Source organism: Monodelphis domestica, chromosome 2 (genome assembly GCF_027887165.1).
Source record: "Monodelphis domestica isolate mMonDom1 chromosome 2, mMonDom1.pri, whole genome shotgun sequence".
NCBI lineage: Eukaryota > Metazoa > Chordata > Mammalia > Didelphimorphia > Didelphidae > Monodelphis > Monodelphis domestica.
The window spans coordinates 245470223-245495290 of record NC_077228.1 but is presented as its reverse complement, the minus strand read 5'-3'; the positions used below and the strand labels follow the sequence as shown (position 1 = coordinate 245495290).

The 25068-nt window shown below is 35.6% G+C and overlaps 2 protein-coding genes across 12 annotated transcripts in view; both read right to left on the bottom strand.

Annotated features, from left to right (window-relative positions):
- DNAH9 (dynein axonemal heavy chain 9) overlaps nt 1-25068 on the bottom strand; it is a 755194-nt gene that overhangs the window by 162578 nt on the left and 567548 nt on the right. For 10 of the 11 annotated variants that reach the window (XM_056817453.1, XM_016430769.2, XM_056817455.1 and 7 more), the window contains 3 exons: nt 22263-22385; nt 20611-20815; nt 9381-9545 (listed from right to left, as the gene is read on the bottom strand). In XM_056817453.1, coding sequence (XP_056673431.1) covers nt 9381-9545; nt 20611-20815; nt 22263-22385 — 493 coding nt within the window. The remainder of the gene's footprint in view (nt 1-9380; nt 9546-20610; nt 20816-22262; nt 22386-25068) is intronic. The other variant, XM_056817454.1, reaches the window with a different exon arrangement.
- Nucleotides 3488-4044, bottom strand: LOC100027581 (zinc finger protein 706). The gene has a single exon (XM_007483001.3). It carries the CDS (start codon nt 4019-4021, stop codon nt 3791-3793), a length of 231 nt encoding a protein of 76 aa, XP_007483063.1. The 5' UTR covers nt 4022-4044; the 3' UTR covers nt 3488-3790.

Here is a 25068-nt window from a genome sequence, read left to right as displayed (position 1 = left end):
ATATAAGGTATATGCCTAATCACTGCTGCCATGCTGCCACCATTTGGAATGCTAGAGCCCCCATGAGATACTGAAAAGTCTTCTCTCTGAAATAGTGTTGTCAGTGACCACAAGTGTTTGGACTGTGAAAGATGTGATTGGTTTGCTCAAGAGAAGCCTGGTCAGGTGACATTTATTGTCCATCTATGTGTTCCCCAAGAACAAGACAATGCTTTAAGAGTTCCCAAAGAGGTCATTATGGAGGTCCTTTGGTGGAGTAAGGGATTGATGATGGGAATTCAGGGATGTGGAGGGTGGTTCTCAATACTTCATGTGAGAGGAGGATTGACATAAATTATGTCCCTGGAATTAGGGGTGCAGAGAATGACAGATTTAGTTGGAGAAATGGAGTGACAGGAGGATGGAGCATGCCTAGCACAAGTTCCTTTTGCCATATACAGTTACCTTTTCTAAAAAAAAAATTCAATTTTTAGATTGCTCTTTATGGGAGTAAACTACTTCAGTGTATTTTTGGGAAAAAACCCAAATGGTGTCATAAAGAATCAGACTTGACTGAAATTACTGAAAAACTATAAAGACTGGATCCAGAGTCAAGATGGTGGCAGCAAAAGTTCAGACCTCTGAAAATCCTTCCACACCAATTAAAAGCAAAATGCTTCTAGGGGATTGAAAACCAAAATCTAACAACAGGACAGAGCTAAGGAATGCTCTTGCTGGACTCAACTTAAAAGGTATGTTCCCCTCCCCCCAAGCCTGAATTTGAGAACACTCAGTCTTAAAGGGAAAGAAGAAGGACCCCTCCCCACCTACAGTACTGAGCCTCCAGCAGTGCCTGGAATCTCTGGGTGGGCAAAGGCACTAGTCTGGAGGGAGTATCTTGAGGGCAAAGCTGTGCCAGGTTCAGGGCTTTGAACACAGGTGGTGGGGAGACAGCTGGAGGAGAAACTCAAAGAAGGCAGTGCAGTCTCAGCTGAGAAACTCTAAATCCCCCCCCCCCATGAGGTTTTGGCCTCAGGGCACATTCAATTCTGCAATATCAACTCGGCCCTGCTTTAATATTGTCAAGCCTTCAGAGGGCAGGGAAGTTCAAGCTCCAACACCCCTCCCCACAGACTGCTCTGAGAGCCTCGCTGATCAAGCTTCAAGAGTGAAGACTGCAACTACTACACCTTAATAACAAGGTGGGAAGCCCAGATCCTTTTCAACTTCTGCTGACAGCTGGGGAAGATCTGACATCAAGACTCAACCTGACCAATCAGCAGAGCAGAGAAGTCCCTTGAGGACAGAAAAGCCCAAACCCACAGATCCAGCACATAATTAGAGGAGAAAGACTACAGGCAAATACAGGGGGAAAAGAAGGGGCAAATATGAGCAAAAAACATATAAAGAAAAAAGAAATTACAATCAACAGCTTCTATCCAGGCAATGAACAAAGAGCAAATGAAACAGAGGAGGATCAAGGAACACCAAGCAAAAACACAGAAACTCCAGTAAATTGGGCACAGACTTTGGAAGAACTCAAAATACAATTCAAAACACAATTAAGAGAGGCTGAAGACAACTGGGAAAAGAACTTAAAAAGCAAAATAAGTCATCTGGAAATAGAGGCACATGAACTAAAATGAGAAAAATAGTGTCTTGAAAGCCATAATTAATCAGCTTGAAAATGAGGCAAAGGAGATGAAAGATGGGGCAAAGAAAATGAAAGATGACATCCAAAGAAAATCAGACCAGAAGGAGGATGACCAAAAAGGCACGGATGAAATTCAGTCTTTAAAAACTAGACTACAACAATTATAAGTAAACAACTTCACAAGGCAGCAGGAAACTATAAAACAAAATCAAAAGAATGAAAAAAAGTGAGGAAAATATGAAACACTTTATCCAAAAAACAGAAGATTTAGAAAACAGATCGAGGAGAGACAAGTTAAGAATCACTGGTCTACCTGAAGACCTTGAGAAAAGAAAAAGCCTGGACATTATTATAAAGGAAATTATCCAAGAAAATTGCCCAGACATTCTAGAGCAAGAGGGAAAAGTGGAGATTGAAAGAATACACAGATCACCTCCTGTGCTTAATCCCCAACTGACAACACCCAGGAATGTTATAGACTAATTCAAGGACTACAGCTGCTAAGAAGAAGTCATTCAGAAACCATGGAACTACAGTTAGGATAACACAGGATCTGACGACATCTACAGCAAAGGACCAAAAGGCATGGAATGTGATATTCCAGAAAGCAAGGGAACTAGGTCGACAACCAAGAATCAACTACCCAGCAAAACTGACTATATTCTTAGAGGGGGAAGCATGGTCATTTAATAAAACAGAAGAATTCCAAGAATTCATAAAGAAAAGATCAGACCTGAACATGCAGAACTCAAGAGAATCATCAAAAGCTAATTTAGAAAGTGGGAAAAACCAAACAAAGCACATTTTAAGGGACTCAAAAAGTTAATTGGGAACTTGAAAATTGCTATTGTCACCTGGGTAGATAGAAGAATTATACTTAGTGGGAACAGTGACAACTGTATAGGATGAAATGCCAAGACATAAATATGTATCTAGATATATGTATGCATAAATATATATGTATATGTATATATATAACTAGAGTTAAAAAGAGGTTAATACTAAGAGAAATGGGAAAAGAAACAAAATGGGGTAAATTTATATGTTATAAAGAAGCACATGGCAGTGGGGGAGAACCCCAATAAACTGGAAGTTACCCTTGGAGATAGGAAATACTCAATTCTTACATGTATTGAAATTGACTCAAAGAGGGAAGAATAATCAAATCCATTGGGGCAGAGGATTGATTTGAGCCCTATAGAGAAGTAGAAAGGTAACAAATGGACTGGTGGGGAGGGAAGCAATACAAGGAAGGGAGAGTGTGGGAGGTTAGTTTAAAAAACTGTAAAGAAAATGAGGGGAATAAGAAGGGAGGGGGGTAAAAGGGGAAGTAAAATAAGGGTGGGAATTAGGGGGAATGATTAAAAACAAAACAATGTGTGTAGAAACAATGGTGTAGAAAGAAATAGTGAAAGAAGAAAGGGCAGGACTAGGAGCAAAAATCAAAATCCTAGAAAATACACAGCTTTTAATCATAACTTTGAATGTGAATGAAATGACAGAGTGGATTAGAAACCAAAATCCTATCATATGCTGTCTACAAGAAACACACATGAGGAAAGTAGACACACATAGGGTAAAAGAAAGCAGATGGAGCCAAATCTATTGGGCATCAACTGAGAAAAAGAAGGTAGGAGACACAATCCTGATATTTGACAAGCCAAAGTAAAAATAGATCTAGTCAAAAGAGATAGGGAAGGTAATTACATCCTGATAAAAGGCAGTATACAACATATGATCAAAGAATGATCATGTATTAGGGCATAAAAACATTGCATATAAGTGCAAAATAGCAGAAATAATAATGCAACCTTGTATTATTTTATTTTATTTTTTTGATGTTGTAAAATCAAAGTACTCCTTTATTAAATGAGTTATTTTACACAATATGAACATCAATATAATTACAATTGTAAAAAAAATTTTTATAACAAGGATGGACTGATTTTCAGAATTTCCAAATCAAGGCTCAACTGTACATTTACACAGAATTGTCTTTGCATGAAGCCCAAAAGGGAACAGCATAAAAATGAGTTGCTGTAGCCCCTTTATTTTTGCTGATCAACTGTTTGTTAGAAAAGCAGCTGCAGGTTTGTTACCTAAGGTCTGAGATAGTAGAAGAGTAAATAGGTGCCATGAATTCACCTGTAAACAACTTTATGCCTGAACATCAGCCAATTCTGGAGGAAGTGGAGTTTTAGGATGTTTGCTCTCAAAGTGCTGTTTGAAGGTCTTGGGGTCCGGCATTTGTGTCCCACAGACAGTGCAGGTATATATCAAGGCAGCCTTAGCAGCAGCCTTCTGATCATGTCCTTGTTTCTTTTTTTGTCCAGCTTGTTTTTTGGCATTTTTCTGCTGAGACTGAATCTTCTGCTGTCCACGAGCCATATCGAAGCTGGGCCAGTCCGATGTCTGAGGCACCACATGGGGCGAGGGTGCTGGGGGGCGGGGGAGGGAGGAAGAGAGGGAGAGGGAGGAGGGACCTGAGTGAGAGACTGAGTGCTCCCCGCATGGCCTCTGCCGCCGCCACTGCCACCTGCCCTCCCGAGAGAGGAGAGACGCAACCTTGTATTTTAATAAAAATCCAAGATTTTGAAATTTTTTGTTCAAGAAAGATCTTCAAGGAAGAAGCTTGCTGACTCCTAAATCCAGAGAATGAACTGTTGCAGAAAGATGCCAGAAAACCTACACTACATCAAGATCCAGAATGAACCTTTGAGTGTGCTTGATTGAACTGAAGGTTGATTGAAAATTTGTTTTGAATGTACACTCTTATGCCAAAGGGGAGTGCCCCCTAATTGGTTTTTGTCAATGTGCCCAGCAAAACATTTGTTTTACTGTTTCTCTCTTTCTCTCCTATTTCCCCCTTATCTCTAACTACTGTAATTTCATAGCTGGCATGTTTACAAGACCCATCGGAGAGACTAGTCTACCTCATGTCTCAGGGGGAGATTGTGAATTTTAAAACGATTCCACCCTAATCAGACTGTACTTTAGTAGATCTGATTTAGCTATTTCCTAATCAGTAACAATGGAGATACTTGGAATAACAGAATCAGGTCTTGGAAGCTCTACATTTCTCCACCCTTCTTAGTTTAACAAGATTAGGAAGGTCTGCATCAAACTCAAGATTTAATTATCTGAGGAAGCACCAAATGGCATAGCATCCATATTTCTAAAGGAGAAACTAGTGGAATTGAAGGAGGAAATAGAAAAACTATACTAGTGGGAGACCTGAACCTTCCCCTATCAGAACTAGACAAATCAAACAAAAAATAAATAAGAAGCAGGTAAGAGAAGTGAATGAAATCTTAGAAAATTAGAGTTAGTAGATATGTGGAGAAAAATAAATAGGGACAAAAAGGAATAGATCTTTTCAGCAGCACATGGTACATTCACAAAGACTGATCATGTATTAGGGCATAAAAACATTGCAAACAAATGCAAAAGAGTAGAAATAATAAATGCAACCTTCTCAAATCATAATGCAATGAAAAATAATTAGTAGGGATATATGGAGAGGCAAATCAAAAATTAATTGGAAATTAAACAATGTGGTTCTCTAAAATCAGTTAAAGAACAAATAACAGAAACAATTAATAATTTCATTGAAGAAAATGACAATGATGAGAGATACTTTCAAAACCTATGGTTTCAGCCAAAGCAGTACTCGGGGGAAATTTATATCCTTGAGTTCATATATTAACAAATTACAGAGGGCAGAGGTCAATGAATTGGTCATGCAAATTAAAAAAACAACTAGAAAGTGAACAAATTAAAAATCCTCAGATGAAAACTAAATTAGAGATCCTAAAAATCAAAGGAGAAATCAATAAAATTGAAAGTCAAAGAACTACTGATTTAACAAATAAGACTAGAAGCTGGTATTTCGAAAAAACAAATAAAATAGACAAAGTATAGGTCAATCTAATTAAAAAAGGAAAGAAGAAATCCAAATTGACAGTATCCAACATGAAAAGGGAGACCTCACCTCTAATGAAGAAGAAATTAAGTCAGTCATTAAAAACTATTATGCCCAATTATGTCACAATAAATATGACAATATAGGTGATATGGATGAATATTTATAAAAATTAAAATTGCCTAGATTAACAGAAGAAGAAGTAGAATATTTAAATAATTCCATATCAGAAAAAGAAATTGAACAAGCCATCAAAGAACTCCCTAAGAAAAAATTCTCAGGTCCAGATGGATTCACAAATGAATTCTATCAAACATTCAAAGAACAACTAATCCCAATATTATACAACGTATTTGAAAAATAAGCAAAGAAGGAGTTCTACCAAATTCCTTTCATGAAACAAATATGGTACTGATTCCAAAGGTCAAAAACAGAGAAAGAAAACTATAGACCAATATCCTTAATGAATATAGATATAAAAATCTTAACTAGAATACTAGCAAAAAGACTCCAGCAAGTAAGTCATCACAAGGGTTATTCATTATGAGCAGGTAGGATTCATACCAGAAATGCAAGGATGGTTCAATATTAGGAAAACCATCCACATAATTGACCACATTAACAAGCAAACCGAGAAAAATCACATGATTATTTCGATACAGAAAAAGCATTTGACAAAATACAACACCCATTCTTATTGAAAATACTGGAAAGCATAGGGATAGAAGGGCCTTTCCCCAAACAATAAACAGTATATATGTAAATCTGTCAGCAAACAATGGGGATAAACTAGAAGCCTTCCCAATAAAGTCAGGAGTGAAACAAGGATGCCCATTATCACCTCTCTTATTTAACATTGTACTAGAAACACTAGCTGTAGCAATTAGAGAAGAAAAAGAAATTCAAGGTATTAAAATAGGCAATGAGGAGAATAAGCTATCAATCTTTGAGGATGATATCATGGTCCACTTAAATAATCCTACAGAATCAACCAAAAACCTAGTCAAAATAATCACCAACTTTAGTATAGTTACAGGATACAAAATAAACCCACACAAGTCATCATCATTTCTGTACATTTCTAAAATATCTCAGCAGCAAGAATTAGAAAGAGAAATTCTATTTAAAACCACCCTAGACAATATAAAATACTCAGGAATCTATCTGCCAAGGCAAACAAAGGAACTACATGAACACACCTACAAAACACTCTTCACACAATTAAAACTAGATCTAAACAATTGGAAAAACATTGATTGCTCATGGATAGGATGACCTAAGATAAATAATAAAAATGACAATCCTACTCAAACTAATTTACTTATTTAGTACTATTCCCATTGGACTACCAAAAACTTCTTTTACTGAATTAGAAAAAAAAAAACATAAAGCTCATTTGGAAGAACAAAAGTTCAAGGATATCCAGGGAAATCATGAAAAAAATGAAAAGGAATGAGACCTCACAGTCCTCACAGTCCAAGATCTCAAACTAAAGCAGTGGTCATCAAAACAATATGTTACTGGCTAAGAGACAGAAATAAGGATCAGTGGAATAGACTTGGGGTAAATGACCTCAGCAAGACAGTCTATGATAAGCCCAAAGATCCCAGGTTTTGGGACCAAAATCCACTTTTTGATAAAAATTGCTGGGAAAATTGGAAGACAGTTTGGGAGAGATTAGGTTTGGATCAACATCTCACACCCTACACCAAGATAAACTCAGAATGGGTGAATGACTTGAATATAAATAAGGAAACTATAAGCAAATTAGCTGAACCAAGAATAGTATGCTTGTCAGATTTTGGGGAAAGGAAAGAATTTAAGACCAAGCAAGAGGTAAAAAAAAATCACAAAATATAAAATAAATAATTTTAATTATATCAAATTAGAAAGTTTTGCACAAACAAACCCAATGCAACCAAAATTAGAAGGTAAGCAACAAATTGGGAAAAAATCTACATAACAAAAATCTCTGACAAAGGTCTAATTGCTCATATCTACAAAGAGCTAAATCAATTGTACAAAAAGGCAAGCCATTCCCCAATTGATAAATGGACAAAAGACCTGAATAGGCAATTTTCAGATAAAGAAATCAAAAAATTTAATAAGCACATGAAAAAGTGTTCTAAATCTCCTATAATCAGAGAAATGCAAATCAAAACAACTCTAAGGCATCACTTCATACCTAGTAGATTGTCTACATGACAGCAAAGGAAAGTAATGCATGTTGGTGTGAATTTCAAAACTATTCCACCCTAATCAGACCATTCTCTAGAATATCTGATTAGCTATTTCCTGATCAATAACAACATAGAGACACTTGGAATAACAGAATCAGGTCTCAGAAACTACATTTCTCTCCCTTCTTAGTTTAGGATTAGGATTAAGAAGGTCTACATTAAACTCAAGATTTAATTATTTGAGGAGATGACCTTCAGCAGACATGTACAAAAAAAGGACAAACCTCTGGGAGGTTCTAAGTCAAACTTGAGCTACCGTTGGCACATGTGAGACACAGGAAGTCAGGTAGAGAACAGCCTCTCATGACTTCTCGTGACTTACTGTGGAGAGGGCTAGAGTTCAGTTTGATCCTGGAGCTTGAACTGAGAGGAGCCCTGTAGACAGCTTTCCTTCAGACTGGTCACATGAGTGATAAGGACTGACCCCTTTCTCTGCCTTGGCTTTTCAAGGCCTTAACACCCACTTTGGCTCAGCCTGAGCCAGAGTGGTTCTGAGTTAAACTCCTTTCCTCCTCTTACTCTTTCCTTCTCTCCCTCTTTTCTTCTCTCCTTCTCCCTCTCTGTCTAATATTTTCTTCCTCCTGTTGTAATTAAATCACCATAAAAATTTGGCAGCTGACTTGGTATTTTATTATTTGGGATTTCCCTTGGCAACCATTTAAATTTAGATTTTTTTCAGTCTCAACAATAATATTCACCCTTTACATTGGAGGGGATGTGGCAAAGTTGGGACATTAATGCATTATTGGTGGAGTTGTGAATTGGTCCTACCATTCTGGAGGGCAATTTGGAACAATGCCAAAAGGGCAAAAAAAGACTGTCTGCCCTTTGATCCAGCCATAACACTGCTGGGTTTATACCCCACAGAGATAATAAGGAAAAAGACCTATACATGAATATTCATAGCTCTGCTCTTTGTGGTGGCAAAAAATTGGAAAATGAGGGGATGCTCTTCAATTGGGGAATGGCTGATCAAATTATGATATATATTGGTGATGAAATATTGTGCTCAAAGGAGTAATGAACTGGAGGAATTCCATGTGAACTGGAACAGCCTCCAGAAATTGATGAAAGGAGCATTCAAAAGATCATTATCACTGACATACACTGTGGTACAATCGATTGTAATGGACTTCTCCATTAGTGACAATGCAGTGATCCTGAACAACTCAGAGGGATTTGCGAGAAAGAACACTATCCACATTCAGAGGAAGAACTGTGGGAGCAAAAACACAGAAAAAATCCACTGCTTGATTACGTGGGTTGATGGGGATATGATTGGGGATGTAGACTCCAAATGATCATCCTAGTGTAAGCATCAACAACATGAAAAATGTTTTTTTACCAAAGATACATGTGTAACTTAGTGGAATTGCTTGTCAGACCTGGGACTAGTGAAGGAGAAGGAAGATAGGGTGGAAATAATAAATCATTTAACCATGGGAAATATTCTAAATAAAAAATAGTAAATGAATAAAATTCCATGTCAATCAATATTGGTTTTGGACCTGTGAGAGCCTAGGGAGAGACAGAGAGACAGAGGGATCTAATGTCTGAGACTTCTTATTTTCCAGTGAATTTTTACCTTCTTCTGAATTTCTGTAGCTGTCTTTTTGGTGATCTCTAAGTTTTCTACTAAAGCCATATCTCCCAGGAAGTTCCCAGATGCGGAGGAGAGGCAAGACAGCAAGTTGTCTTCCAAGGTTTTCAGTGTGATCTTGAATGCATTCTGTTGCTTTGTCAGATCTGACTGCAAATGTCAAAATTAGATGAAGTCAATTACAAGGCTATAGTACTTGATGTATGAGAAATCCTTGTCTAATGTTCCCTGTCAGATTTTCAGGAACACAATGAGAGAATAATATGGTAGTATAAAATCACATTCTAACATTTTCTGAATCTTGTGGCTTATACTTTTGCTCTTAGTCCTTCCTTTAAAAGGTGACACCTTCATTCTATTATTTTTAATTATTTTTCATTTAGCAGACATTTATTTTCCCTTTCTCCCATCTCTTTCCATCAACTTCTCCACAAAGAAACAAGAAAATCGAAACCCTTGTAATGAATTTGGACATTGTCCATGTTCAAAAATATGCTTCATTCTGCATCCTGTCGAATAGGCATGCATACAAAAAAAATCACCTGTCAGTCAAATGAAAATTCCATGTGGAATGTTACTGGGAAAAGCAGTTGGAGCCAAACCAACTGCTGGACTGAGCAAAAAGGTTTTTGGCTGGCTGGCTGAGGTGAAGGAAGAAACTAGTGGTGTCTCTGGGACTTGAGTTAATCAAGTTGGAGGTCAACTGTCTGATTTGAAGGAAGAAGGACCATAGTCCTTATACCTCTCTCTCTCTGACTGACTCTGTTTCACAATTGTGACAGAACTGCCATTTCCCCCATTATTCTTCTAACCCTCGTTGCAGACAGTAGGGAAATCCTACTCCTCTTACCTTATCTACCTCTTACCTCTTACTTGTTTTCCTCAATAAACCCTTACTTGAGTTAAAGAAAAGAGTATTTCCTCTAAAGCATCATACTCACCCTGAGCGACTTAGAAGGAGGCTGAAGAAGGGGGAAGTGAAACTGAAGGGAAGAAGAGGGGAGGAAGGGAGATTGGAAAGGGGAGGAAGGGAAACATAATGGGAGCAAGGTAGGCAAAACTTGATCCATTAGTTATCTAGACTCAATCAACTATACACCCTCAATTATCATCTATTACAATCCTGAGTTGTCTTTGTTAAGAAATACGATGAAAGAAATTAATGAAGGAAGGAAGGAAAGAGGCATTTATTAAGGGCCTTACTATGTGCCAGGCACTGTGCTACTCATTTTACAAATATTATCTCATTTGGTCCTCACAATAAATCTGGGGAGTAGGTATCATTATCATCCTCATTTTGTTGATGTTCAGTCATATCAGTTTATTTTTCTGGGCATTTTTCTGGGCAAAGATATTGGAATGGTTTGGCATTTCCTTCTCTAGTTCATTCTACATTTGGGGAAAATGGGGCAAACAGCTGTTAAATGTCTGCTCAGGATCTCAGAGTTAAGTGTCCAAGGTTAGATTTGAATCAGATCTTCCTGACTATAGGCTTAGTGCTCTATCAAATGTGCCACCTAGCTGCTTTCAGGAGGTGGGTTCTTTAAGGTTATTAATTTAGTTCTTTTCTTAGCATTATTTAAGCACCTCATATGTATTATTTTATTACTTAAGAAAGATTTTTTCATGATGGACAGTTGTACAAATATTATTATTCCCATTTTATGGAAAACAAAATTCATAGTTTTACCTCTCATAAAGGTGAACTGGGAAGTTAGAGTCCTTGAGATGAAATGCCAACTTTCCTGAGCCCAATGCCAGTTTTGTAGCTATAAAATGTGGGGATTGGATTAGATGATCTCCAAGTTCCCTTCTAACTTTCAATCTACAATCCCATGAACCTATGATTTGTCAGGGATCACAGAGTTAATATACATTAGAGCCAGAACTTGAACCTACATCTGAGACCAATGTCTCACTAACAGGAGGTGGGCAGTATATTTCATCACGAGTCCTTATAAACTGTGGTTGGTCATTGTGTTGATCTGAGTTCCTAAGACTTGTATAATGTTGCAGCTAATATTTAAATTCTTCTTCTGGTTTGCTCATCTCACTTTGCCTTAAGTTCATGCAAATCTTTGTAGGCATCTCTGAAACTGTTCTTTTCATAATTTCTTACAGCATAATAGTATTCTATTGTATTTACATAGCATAACTTGTTCAGTCATTCTTCCATTAATTGGCATCCTGTCAGTTTTCAATTCTTTGTGTATTGGGTGGTTCTTCTTTAAATATTTTGTGATACTGTAAGATTGCTGGGCAACCCTACGGACTAATGAGATAATGAGGAATCAGACTCTGCCTCCCACTTCAGTTAGGTTACAAATGGAAACCAACTGAGATTCAGTACTAAGTGGCCTGATTTGTTTGATAGATAACCTACCCACTCTTTAAATTGTTGGAACAAGGGGTTTATTTAAGTAAGGGAAGGAAGGGTAATTGGATAGGATAGAAGGTTTAGGGTTTCCCTGATTTTGAATAATCTTAAATGGAGAAATGAAATTGTAAAGTCTTGGATGAAGAAACAGGATTGAGGATCTTTGAGTTACTTCTTGAAAAGAGAGTCAGTAACCTTCAGGTGCCAAAGGAAAAGAATCAGTAACTTCCAGGTGCTAGAAGAGAAAAAAAAATCAGAAATCTCCAGGTGCCAACAGCCAAGAGATAATAATTTCCCAGGCAGTTTGGATCTCCTTTACCTGCCTCTTCCCAGTCACATTCTCTTCTGGAATGCTCCTTGATTGACAACTCTGCAAACTTGCATCCCTTGGCCTCTGTTTGCAGGCTTTTTTCCATTTTTCTTTTCTATATTTGCCATCACAAAAAGCTGTTAAAATGTTTTTTTGTATCTATTGGTTCTTTTCCTTTTGGGGCACAGACCTAGTAGTGGCTTTACTGGTGTAATATTTATAGTGAAAAATGGAGGGATTGAAAAAAACAGGGGCTACGGAAGGTTTGTAGCAGGGAATGGAGGAGTTGAAGGGAGAGAGGGAATATGACTGCTGGTGAGACAAAGGACAGAGATGCCCCCTGCCGAGAGGCTATTTTTGAACAAAATGGGGTGTCCAAAAATGAGCCACTTATGATAGCCTGCAGGGATGTCTTCTCTATGGATTGGAGCCAAAGATGCCCCAGAGAAGGTAAACACAGACCCTCCTGAGGGACAAGCCTTTCCCCAGATTTTGGTCACCCAGCAGGGGTACGGTAAGGACTGTTTGTAGTTGGATGACTGAACTGAGGTTCAAGTCCCTCTATGCCCCAGAAAAGATAGTCCACTTATCTGAATGATATATTCAAATAAGATAAATTTTAATAACCAGTTCAGACTGGAGAGGTTTCATGGAAAAGAGAAGAGGGATGTCCCTAAATAAGGTTGTAGTCTTTCTCAGCTTTGGAGTTGAGGCCAGGCTTCACAGGCTGGTGGAGGGTTTCTCCTGTTCCTGTGTAGGCTATATCTGTGCTAGTTTTCTTAATTTCAAAATCTTAACAGTAGGCAGCAAGCAACAAAAAAAAGTTCTGACTTTCAGAGCTGGTTGGGCCTGTCTCTTCAGTCTGAAGAAAATCGAGGCACTTCTGTCCAGAGACTGGGAAGAAAAGCTCCTCCTACTTCCCAGACCAGGAAGGAAGTGCTAGTCACCAGACCAACTGCCATTCTCAGTTGCCCCTTCTCCCGCCAACTGTCAGTCTTGTCAATTTCTTCTCTATCTAATACTCCCACTGTTGCTTGTTCCAACACAGTGGCAGAAAATCCAGAAATTGTTTTAGTTTTCTTTCCACATTGGTTCAGAGTATACAGTTTAATAGCTTTTTACTGAAATAGTTCCAAATTACTTTCCAAAATAACTGATCCAGTCCACACCTCTCCCCACGGTGCATTAATGTTCCTAGTTTACCAGTCCTATAAGTGTAAGGTAGAACTGTCCATGTCTTAAAATTTTTATTTTACATAAGTTTTTATTGATTTTAAAAAGGGTCATCATATATATCCTTTGAATTATTCCCCCTCTCCATTCTGGAGAACCATATCATATCTCAAATATTTTTAAAGATTAAAAAAAGAAAAGGAAGCAAAAAATTAGCATGTTTCATTTATACATTGAAAAAATCTGAAAAACATTCATTGTGTAACATTATTTTTATTGTTTTGGTAATTGTGTATATTGTTTTCTTGGCTCTTTTTACTTCAGTCTAAACTTGTTCATGTAGATCTTTTCATGTTTCTCTGTATTCATCATGTACATTATTTTTTACATTTTTACAGGTACATATTTTTTATATTACATTCATGCATCACATTTGTTGAGCTATTTCCCAATCAATAGATATTAATTTTGTTTTTAAAAGTGCTTTTATAAATATTTTGGGGACTTTTTACATATGAATGGCTTCCTTGGTATAGAAGCCAAGTGATGAAACTTCTTGTTCAAAGTTTATAGATGTTTTAGTCACTTTATTTGTTTATTCCAAATTCCTTTCCAAAATAGTTATAGTATCTCACAACACTACTACTTATGTATTAATGTGCTTATCATTCTACAACCCCTCCAACATTTACTGTGGCCATTTTTTTGTCATCTGTTAACTATGCACACTGTGAAATGAAACCTCAGGGTTTCTTTCAGTGTAATTTCTCTTCTTAGTGATTTGAAGCATTCTTTCATGTGACTGTGAATACTTTACAATTCTTGCTCATGTCCGTTGACCATTTATCTTTTAAGAAATGTCTCATCCATTTATTTATATATCTTAGATACTAAGTTATTGAGAGAACTTTGATATGAAGATTCCTCCCCCATTCAAATGCTTCCTTTCTTATGCTAAGTACATTAATTTTGTTAGTGCAGAAGCTTTTCAGTTATATGTAATTAAAATTACTTCTCTTTTGAATTGCATTCATCCCTTGTATGGTAAGAATGGATCTCTTACTATATCTGTGAGAAATATATAAACTACTTCCCTTCTAATTTTTAAAAATAGTCAGGTAAAAATTTAGAATATATTATGGAATATGGTCCCTATTTCTATGCCCAATTTTTGCCAGACTGCATTCCAGTTTTCCCAGTATTTTTTATTTATCTAAAAGGAGTATTTTCCCTAAGAGACTCATGTTTTTCATTTTATCAGACACTTGGTTATTTCCATTTTTTCTGATTCTCCCTTGCCTACTTAGTTTCATTGTTCTACCTTTTTACTTTTAAACCAGTACAAAGTGGTTTTGGTGACTACTACTTCACTAGCTTGAAGTCTGGAAGTACTTTTTTCTCCTTTTCTCTACTTTTCTCCGTTCCCTTGATATTTTAGACCTTTTGTTTATCTAATTGAATTTTCTTATTATTTTATCAAGTTCTCAAAGTATCTCCTTGGTAATTTAATTGGCATAGTATTCAAAGTACATATTAATTTTTATGTCATTGCAATTTTTATTGTGTTATCATGGCCAGCCATCAATGCTGAATAGTCTTCCAGATGTTTAAGTTCTTTATTTCTTTAAGGAACACTATAATTGAATCTATAGCAATCTTTTGTCTGTTTTTTTAGGTCAATATCCAGAAATTTTATGCATTTTGCAGTTACTTGGAATGGGATTTCACTTCTTGTTTTTGCTTCTTGGATTTTGTTAATTGTCATTTAGAAAATGGAGCTGATTTTTGATGGTTTATTTTATAGCCTGCAACTTTGCTGAAGTTATTGTCAAGGTTTAACAGATTTCTAAGTGCTTTGTGATATTTATAATTGTTTTGAAACATTAAGATCAGTCTGATATGGCAGTGGCATTTGCTCAGAAAATAACTTTGCAATGTTCATGACCACATTATTAGAGTTTTATTCTGTTTACATTCCAAGTGATTGACAGTATATCAACTGCTGCTAGGCAGAACTTTCTCCATTTTCCCCAATTCCAGATGACTCCTTCCCCTCTTCCTAAAAATACAGTGTATCAGAGACTGATACACTGTGGTACAATCAAATGTAATGGACTTCTCTATTAGTGACAAAACAGTGATCCTGAACAATTCGGAGGGATTGACGAGAAAGAACACTATCCACATTCAGAGGAAAAACTGTGGGAGTAGAAACACCTGAAAACAACTACTTGATTACATGGGTTGAGGGGTATATGATTGGGGATGGAGACTAAATGGTCTTCCTAGTGCAAACATCAACAACATAGGTTCTGATCATGGACACATGTAAAACCCAGTGTAATTGTGTATTGGCTTTGGGAAGGAGTGGGGGGAGGGTAGAGAGGGAAAGAATATTATTCTTGTAACCAAGGAATAATGTTCTAATTCTAATGTTATAAATGTTATAATGTTCTAAAATTAAAAAAAAACAAACAAAAATAAAAACATACTGTATGAGCTGTAATCTTCTTTTCCCTAGGAGTTGGGTCTATCTGACCTCTACACAGGTGTGTAATTTCTCTCTCAATGTCAATAAATATCTTTGTTGCAGAGCTGTTTGCTATTAGAGTAACATAATTGCTTGTTTGGTTCAAGGCTGACACTCTTAATTGTCTCAATTAGTATGTTTCTTGATTCCTGACCATTTTCCAAGGTGTCATCTCCTTAGAAAATAGAGATAGCTTTATCTCCTTTTTAAAAATATTCTTTATGCCTTTAATTTCTTTTTCTAATATTATTAATGCTAGAATTTCTAGGAAGTTTTATTCCCTTAATGATTAAAAAAGGTACTCATATATCTTTATTGCATACGATATTTGCTTTTGCTTTTAGATAAATGCCTTTGATGATTTTTTTTTAAAAAGGACATACCTTTATAAGTTTTTTTTGGGCCTAAATAACTATTGTATTTTGTCAAGGCTTTTTTGGGGGGGTTTCATATCTATTGTTTTGAATCTATTAAGATAGTCACATATTGATTGGTGCATATTTGGAATAAATTCAACTTGGAAATGATGAATGGTTTTTTGGACAAACCATTTTGTCTAAAATTTTGAGTCAAAATTCATTAATGATTTTAAATTTTAATTTTTTTGGTAGTTTCTTTACATTTAGTTCAATTTCCTTTTCTGATATTGAATTATTTAAGATCTCTATCTGGTTTGAATGAGAATATTTTATATTTTTGAAGATGTTTATCTGTTTCTTTTTGTTCTTAGTTTTGTTACTATATAATGGTACATAATATGTTCTGATTATTCTTATTTCTTTTAGTTTTGTTTAGATGTCACATTGCTTATGTGCTATTTTATTGATTTGATTTTAATCACTTTAGCTAAATATTTATCAATTTTATTAAGAATCATCTTTTCATTTTATTTATAATTTTTATTTTTTTCCTGAAATTTTGAATATCTCCTCTTTTGTACTTATTTTAAGTTTATTTGTTGACTTTCTAATTTTTTCAGTGCTTGGTTATTAATCTTTTTTTAAATTTTGTTAATGTATGTTTGAAAGGATATGATTCTCTCTTACTTCCCAAAGAATTATTGCTTTAGCTATATCCTAGTTATTTTGTTTCATCATTATTATTTTCTTTCACTAAATATAACTTTTTTCCTATTATTTGTTCTTTTAGTCATTCATTACTTAGGATTTCTACCTTCTTTTCTTCTATTCTATTCACATCCACACTATGTTTCTTAATTTTGTATGTCCTGTCACTCTATTCTTTTACTCCTTTTTATTTTTTTTTTTGTTTCCCTTTAGGAGTTTCTCTTTAAGAGTTTTTGTTTTGCTTCTGACTAATCCCTCCTTTAATCTAACCTCTCTCTTGTTAGATCTTTCACTTTTCTCCCCTCATTAAATGAAAATGTGTTTCTGTACCCAACTTTATAGTTTTCCTTCCTTCAGTTGAGAGTGATAATAACGTTTTTTCTATTCTACCTCCAACACACTTCTTCATGCTTGTATGTATAGACTTCTATTTGGGCATTCCAACTGACATAGTATTCTCCTTCTTTCTACTCTTTTCCCACTGCATTAATATTCCCCTGACAGTCTACTTTTAAGATAATCAAAACATAGAAACACTCCAAGATTCTCTAATAAGACTTTAAGTAAAGCCCTCTGATGATGATAAAATTCTGAGGGTATATATGTAGCATCTATCCATAAATTCCTTATGTTTGCTTACTCATGTTTATCTTTTTATGTTTCATTTGATTCCTATATTTGTATTCATACAGTTTTGTTCTCTTAATCAGGGATTCTTAGAAATTCTTTAATTAATTAAAAGTTGATTCTGTCCCACTCCCAAATAGAATTACATTCAGTTTTGCTTGGTTAGATATTCTTGGTTGTAAGCCAACTTTTAAACAATTTTTCATTTTATTTATTATTTTAATTTAATTTAAAATTTTAAATGTTTAATTTTGCTCCCCAAATATTGTGTATGCTGCTAAATCTTGTGTTATGTTGGTTGTGGATGCTTAACACTTAATGTTTTTCTTTCTGGCTTCTTGAATTATTCTTTATTTGACCTGGAAGTTGTGGCTTTTGGCTATATTATGAGATTGTTAATTTTGGGATTTCTTCCAAGTGGATTTTGCCTCTTTCCACCTCCCCTGCCCTGGTCTATACCTTCTCTAGGTGCAGTCCAGCTCCTGACCCAATCGTCACCCCGATCATCACCCCACTCAGACTGTAGCGAGCAGCCTCCTGCAGCAGGTTTTATTTTCTTTAGTGATTTTGGAAAATATGTGTCGAGTTTCTTTTTTTGGTCATGATCCAGTGATCCTTTTTTTTTTAAACTCTTACCTTCTGTCTTACAATCATTACTGTGTATTGGTTCCAAGGCAGAAGAGTGGTAAGGGCTAGACAATGAGGGTTAAGTGACTTGCCCAGGGTCTCACAGATAGGAAGTGTCTGAGGTCAGGTTTGAACTTTGAACTTTTTGTCTCCAGGAATGCCTCTCAATCCACTAAGCCACCCAGTTCCTCTCAGTCCAGTGATTCTTATATTATCTCTCCTTGATCTGTTTTTGAGGCAAGTTTGTTTTTTGTGATGTCATGCTTATTATTATTTAAAATTTATTTTATTGTAATTGCAAGTTTCCACATAAGTTTTCTGAATTTATATGCTTCCTGTTGTCTCCCTTTCCTCTTCCCCCCTTCCTGCTGTAGCTGACAAGCAATTCAATATGGATTATACATATGTTATCAGGGAAAACATATTATTCATTTTTGTTAGTGAATAATCTTATAAGATCAAAACCCCAAATCATATATCCAAATAAACAAATGATAAATCACGTGTTTTCATCTTAATTTATACTCCAACAGTCCTTTCCCCAGAGGGGAACAGCATTTTTTTTTCATAAGTCCCTCAGATTTGTCCTGGATCATTGTATTGCTGAGAGCTGCTAAGTCTTTAACAGTTGATCATTCTACAATATTACTATTACTGTGTACAATGTTCTCCTGGTTCTACTTATTTCAATCTGCATCAGTTTATGTAGGTCTTTCCAGCTCTTTCTGAAATCATACTGTTCAACAGAATCCCATCATGTGTCACAATTTGTTCAGTCTTTCCTCAATTAAGGGGCATCCTTTTATTTTCCTGTGCTTTGCCACCACAAAAAGTGGAGCATAATTTATTTTTGTAGAAACAGTTCCATTCCCATTTTTTAAATCTTTGGGATACAGACAATACAATACAAGTATTCCTGGATCAAAAGGTATGAATTTTTTTATAGCCATTTGGGCATAATTCCAAATTGCCCTCATAATGGCTGGATCAACTCACAACTCTACCATAGCAATGCATTAGTGTACCATTTTGCCACATTCTCTCCAATATTTATTATTTTCCTTTACTGCCACATTGGCCAATCTGATGCATGTGAGGTAGTATCTCACAGTTGTTTTAATTTGCATTTCTCTAATCAAGAGGGATTTTAGAACTTTTTTTTTCCATGTGATTATCAATAGCTTTGACTTCATCTGAAAACAGCCTATTCGTATCCTTTGACCATTTATTAATTAGGTAACGACTTGGATTCTTATAAATTTGACTTAGTTCTTCATATATTTGAGAAATGAGACTTTTATATATGAGAAATTTGTTATAAAATTTTTTGCCCAGTTTGTTGTTTCCCTTTTAATCTTGGTTGCATTGGTTTCTTTTGTAGAAAACCTTTTTAATTTAATACAATAAAAGTTATTCATTTTTAATCTTATTCTCTCTCTCATTTGTTTATAAATTCTTCCTTTCTCCATAGATTTTTCAGGTAAACTATTCTATGTTCCCCTAATTTATTTATAATATCATATCTTATGCTTTTTAAAAATTCTTTGGATGTTGTTGTTGCCATTAAATTCTATTTGTCCGACTCTAATTTTTAGAGAGTTTCCTCCTTCAACAACATTTTGTACCTTTTCTTAGAAGTTGTTATTTTTTTCCCCAAAATTCTTTCTTCCATATCATTTTTCTTCCATAGCTTACTTGTTTCCCCATTTTGCTACTAGCCTAATCTTTTGGCTTTTTAAATCATTTTTAGCTCTCTTTAAAAAATCTTGCTTCTTATCTTCTAAGAATTCTGACTGACTTTGGAACAAACTGTGTTTTCCTTTGAGGTTTTGTTTTGGATGTTTTTTTAGTTCTTTTTTTCTGAGTTTGTGTTTTTAGCATCACCGTCACTAAAATATTTCCCAAGAGGACAAAATGTCAACAAAATAGTCACTAAAAAAAGTGTAAAGTCCAATGAAGTCCAGAAGTAGGCTAGAAGAAAGAGCAAATAAGCAAAAAGAATTCCACCACTTGTCCTCTTAGGCCCCTCTGCTGCTTTCTTTGGAGTAGTGTGTTATATCTCAGGAGAAATTAAAGCTTTCAGAGCTCCCAAAGTGATGTGATATATTGCAAAGTCTGCTTATTACTCTCTTGCTCTGAGGCCTGAAAGTTCCTGACATGGGTTTGGATTTTACATAATACTCCATCTTGCCCCTGGTCTAGGGCAGAGTTTAGCTATTACTAATACTAATTCTCTGTCATTTTGGCTTCTCAAGTTTTTGCCAAGGCTAATCTTTCCAGTTTGTTACCAAAATGGGTAGTTAAATTGGAACTTTGCCAAGCCTGGTACACATGGTCATTTCTGTGACAGATCCCTGTTAAACTTTTCATTGAAATGATAGCAGTCTCATTTTGCTGGCAGAAATATAGCTAGAAGAATTAATATTCTCTATACTTTATTCTCCTCAGGCCAAAAAACCTACTTTATCTTCCCCAAAATGCAAACCCAACCATGACCTACTTACTCTCAGTTCTTCTAAGTCTGGCCTCTCCATGTTGACCACTGCTGCCAGAAGCTGATCCTCTAAGCCATCTCTAGTCACAGTGAAGTTGATAAGCGTTGCCTGGGCTTGGAGCTCAGGCTGATAGTGAGGATTGGCAAGCTTGGTGTGAAGAATGAGGCGGAACCTGGGATTATATTCACACTCCTTGTCTCCAATTTTAATGAATCTGGAACACAAATCACTTACATGAGTGGATATGACTTTTGACCTGGTTTGGGATTTTGGTGCTGCCAAGTGGCATCTTAGTACTTTCTGATGCTACCCTGGAATGTTGGAGTCAAACTTGGATATCCTTATACTCTCTAAAGTTAGGAATAGAGGAGGAAGACATGGTGTTTCTGTCATTCATGGATACAGTATTAAATGATTGAGAAATGGCATAGGGCTTTCATACTACTTTAAGTTTTATATTTCACCAGTAACATAAGTCATCTCAAGCAATCAATAATATATAATCTAAGTACTTTATAGTAGTGACATGAAGTCTTGGAATCATATCAAGACCACTATTAATGGCAACTACCATTCCTAATCAGATGTATCTATCTTCTATGCATCCTTTCTCTTTTCTTATATTTGATTTCTTCCTACTGTTTCTTCTTTCCTGTTAATGCCTTTGTTTGCCTTGGTAATTTTTAGGAGTTATTAAAGGGTTATTAAACCCTCAAGAAAGAATGGATAGAACTATAAACTTCTACAGATTGAAGAAAATGCTCTAGTTCTTGGCTTTTATGAGCATATACCTCAAGTGATGTACTCAAATAGATGAATGTGGGAATGTGAAGATGTCATATCATTATGATTATAGTTGTCACAGTTAGATATTAAGAGGGCTGAATAAAGAAGGAAACCCTCTCTGGATTCTGACCTATATTCATTATTATTTAGGCTGGATCAACAGGGCACAAACTAATAGATAAGTAAACAATGTGATACAAGGTAAGATCCTTATTCTAAGAAAATGAACTGGACAAAGTATGAATGTTGGCATATCACTTTTGCTTTTTAAAATTTATAAAGATATTTTATTTTTACAAGTTACATGTAATAAATTTCCACATAAGTTTTCTGAAGGTATATATTCCAAATTGTCTCCCCCATCCTGGAGCTGGCAAGCAATTTGATTATACATTTATTATCATGCAAAACATATTTCTATATTGTTCATTTTTGTAAGAGAACAACCACATAAAAACAAAATCCCCAAATAAACTTAAGTGAAAAATCTCCATTCCAGCTCCAACAATTGTCCTGGAATATTGTATTACTGAGAGTAGCTAAGTCTATCATAGTTGATGGCAGATCACTTTGATCTATGGGAGTTAGTAGTAGGGTAAATAATCTATATAGTGGGGGGAGTAGTGGTGGAATTTGGCTACTTTGGAGGATTGTCTGTCACTAAAGCAAAACTAAATCTTCTTTAGAGAAGAGCATAGGCTCTTTTATCACTATTGCTTCATAACAAAACTGTATGAGCAGTGTATATTACTACTAATAATATGAGCAGAAGAGTTTCAAGCACCATGAGTTGAGAAGAGAACTTACTCTAGGAGAACAAGAGCATCATTCTGTATTCCTTTTTACAAAGGGCCAACAATACCTATGGCACTTACCTTCCTTTTTTAATTACTTCTCTTCCCAACAAGGGTCCTAGAACAGGGTCCACTGTCTCTCCTATGTTTTCAATCAGCACTACATCACCATCTGCTAGGGCATGTTCTATGATATCAAGGTATCTGAGGAGTCAAAAGTATGTAGTCTAAGTCTACAGTAGGGCTCAAAGAAAGATCTGTACACCCAAAGGCACTTAAACCAGACAATACTGAACTCTAAGCCTTAAAGCACAAGTCATAGTTTAATGGGAACTGCTTAGTTTTGGGGGGAGACAGAATACAGTAAATTAAGCATCAACCCACTGTCCTACATTGGCTGATCACTAAAATTTCTAAGTTGTCCTTCTCCCTTTTCATAATATTCATAACCATTACTGCAAAGAAAATCAAGAAAGGCTTTAAAGATCTTATTTCTTAACACCTTATTTTTAATATGTTATTTCTGGTAAAATGTAGACACATGGTAAATGAATTGAAGCTCTAGTTGAAATGAACAGAGCAAACAAAAGCTGTGGAAAAGTGCTATTGGACATAGCAATTTTGGATGCAACAATGTTAAGTAAGAGTGGCAAGCTTAGTAGGAAAAAGTTTCATTTCTAAAGAGATGTTTATATTTCATTAAATTTCATCTTTAGAATATCTTGAATTTTTTGGGGGGGCAAATGTAAATAATCAAAGGTTATTATGAAGTATTTTATTTTTTGTAAAAGCCCAAGTGACATAATGTACTAATTTAATTCAATTTGAATGACATAAAATCAATAAATATTTAATAAATAATTATTATGTTCAAGTCATTGTATTAGGAATTGGGGATACAAAGAGAAAAGTAATATTTACTTCCCTCAAGAATCTTACATTCTACTGGGGAGAAGGAAGGATGTAACATGTACATAGAGAAGTATAAGTCCCAGGCCAAAACTTTAGGCACCAAGGACTGTGCTTCCTGGATAAGAGTCTTAGATAACAGGTCCATAGAATGTTCATGGTCTTGTTGGCTGCCATCTTTAGTTTGACTGAAATCCTGAGAATCCTTTCACTAGACAGTTAATGAGCAAGATGTCTGCTAGATTCTCAGCTACCTTCCTATCCGTCTCTCTGATGTTTGAAGAGTCAATTATCTCCCAAACTCTGAAGAGTGGATGTCTTAATCAAGTGGCACTTTGAGTACTATTTGTTTTTTGCTATGAGCACAATCCTACTTCCCTACTACCTATGGTTTACAGTTAGAGTTATTATCTGGCTAGGCAACAATTAATCAACAAAAAATTTATCAAGTGCTCACTGTGTGGTTCTTGCGACTACCTCTTTCTATAATCTTTGGACTTTGAAAGATAGATGGGATTTTAACAAGATGTGATGGGATCAGGAGATCATTTTAGGTAGAATCTCAAAGCTGGAAGAGACTTTTGAAATCATTTAGTCCAATTTGAACCTAAAAAAAGAATTACTTCAGAAATACACTCAGCAAGAGTTCATATAGGTTTTATTTAAGGACCTCAAATGAGAAGGAACATACAACTTTGTGATAGCTCTAATAATTGTTTTCTCTTAAATTAAGCATAATTATGTTTCTTTAAAAAGTGTTGGCAACAACATGGAAATGGGTTTGAATCAAGAACACATGTGATACCCAGTGGAATCGCGTGTGGGCTATGGGAGAGGTGGTGGGAGGGTGGGGAGGGAAGAAAAGAAAATTATCTTCGTTTCCAATGAATAATGTTTGGAAATGATCAAATAAACATTAAAAAAATAAAAATAAAAAGTGTTGGATATGTTTAAGATACATCAATGTGAATTTATGAATTGGGTATATAAAAGAACTCACATTCTAAAGGGAGACATATGTAAATCCTTATTTATGTATATATTATATATGTATTTATGTATAAGATATTAATCTGAAATTAATGTGAGAGAAGGCACAAGAAGCAAAAAGGGACTGGAAAAGCCACTGGTAGATGGTAATACTTGAGCAATGTCTGGAAAGAATACAGGAAAACCAAGAGGTGGTAGTGATAGGAAAAAACAAAAAAGCAAAAAACATCCCAAACATGGGGGACACAACTAGTGCAAAGACAAGAAGATGAAATCATGCTCAAGGAATACTAAGAAAGGCAGTGTAACTAGGCTGTAGAATAGATAGAGTGGAATAAAGTGTAAGATTATTGGAAAGGTAAAAAATTATTGGAATTACTGGTAAAAAAAAAGGTGACCAATTATGAAAATCCTTTAAATGCCAAATAGGGGGATTCATATTTGATAATGGAGCCTATTGAGTATGAGAGCTCTATTGTATATATAACAGACATGGACAGACTTAATGATTTAGAAAAATCAGCTCAAGGGTGGATAGATTGCAGTAGGGAGACACAATAGGAAGGCCAGTTAGAGGGCTATTTATTACAAGAGCAGCTAGTGGATTGAGAGCCAGGTCTTGGGTTTACATCTGGCCACAGATACTTCTTAGCTACATGACCTTGGGCAAGTCATTTAACCCCCACTGTCTAGATCTTACCTCTCTTCTGCTTTTTTTTTTTTTGAGACAATAATGGGAACATTTTATTGGTTTGTAGTGAGAAAAACACAGGATGGCTTTGGCTTCTTATGGCAGGGTTCTAACAGTGACATCTCTCCATGGGAACCCTAGCCCTGCCACTGGGGTGATGGAGTCAATACACATTAATTCTAAGACAGAAAAGGTAAAGGTTTAAAAAAGAAGGCTATTTCAATAGTCTTGGGCCTCGAGACACTTCTCTGAGCCTGGATCCCATAATTTTTCAGATTTGGAAGGACATGTGCAAGA

What these genes read in the sequence shown, in the direction of transcription:
- LOC100027581 (XM_007483001.3), bottom strand. Translation starts at nt 4,021, where the DNA reads ATGGCTCGTGGACAGCAGAAGATTCAGTCTCAGCAGAAAAATGCCAAA.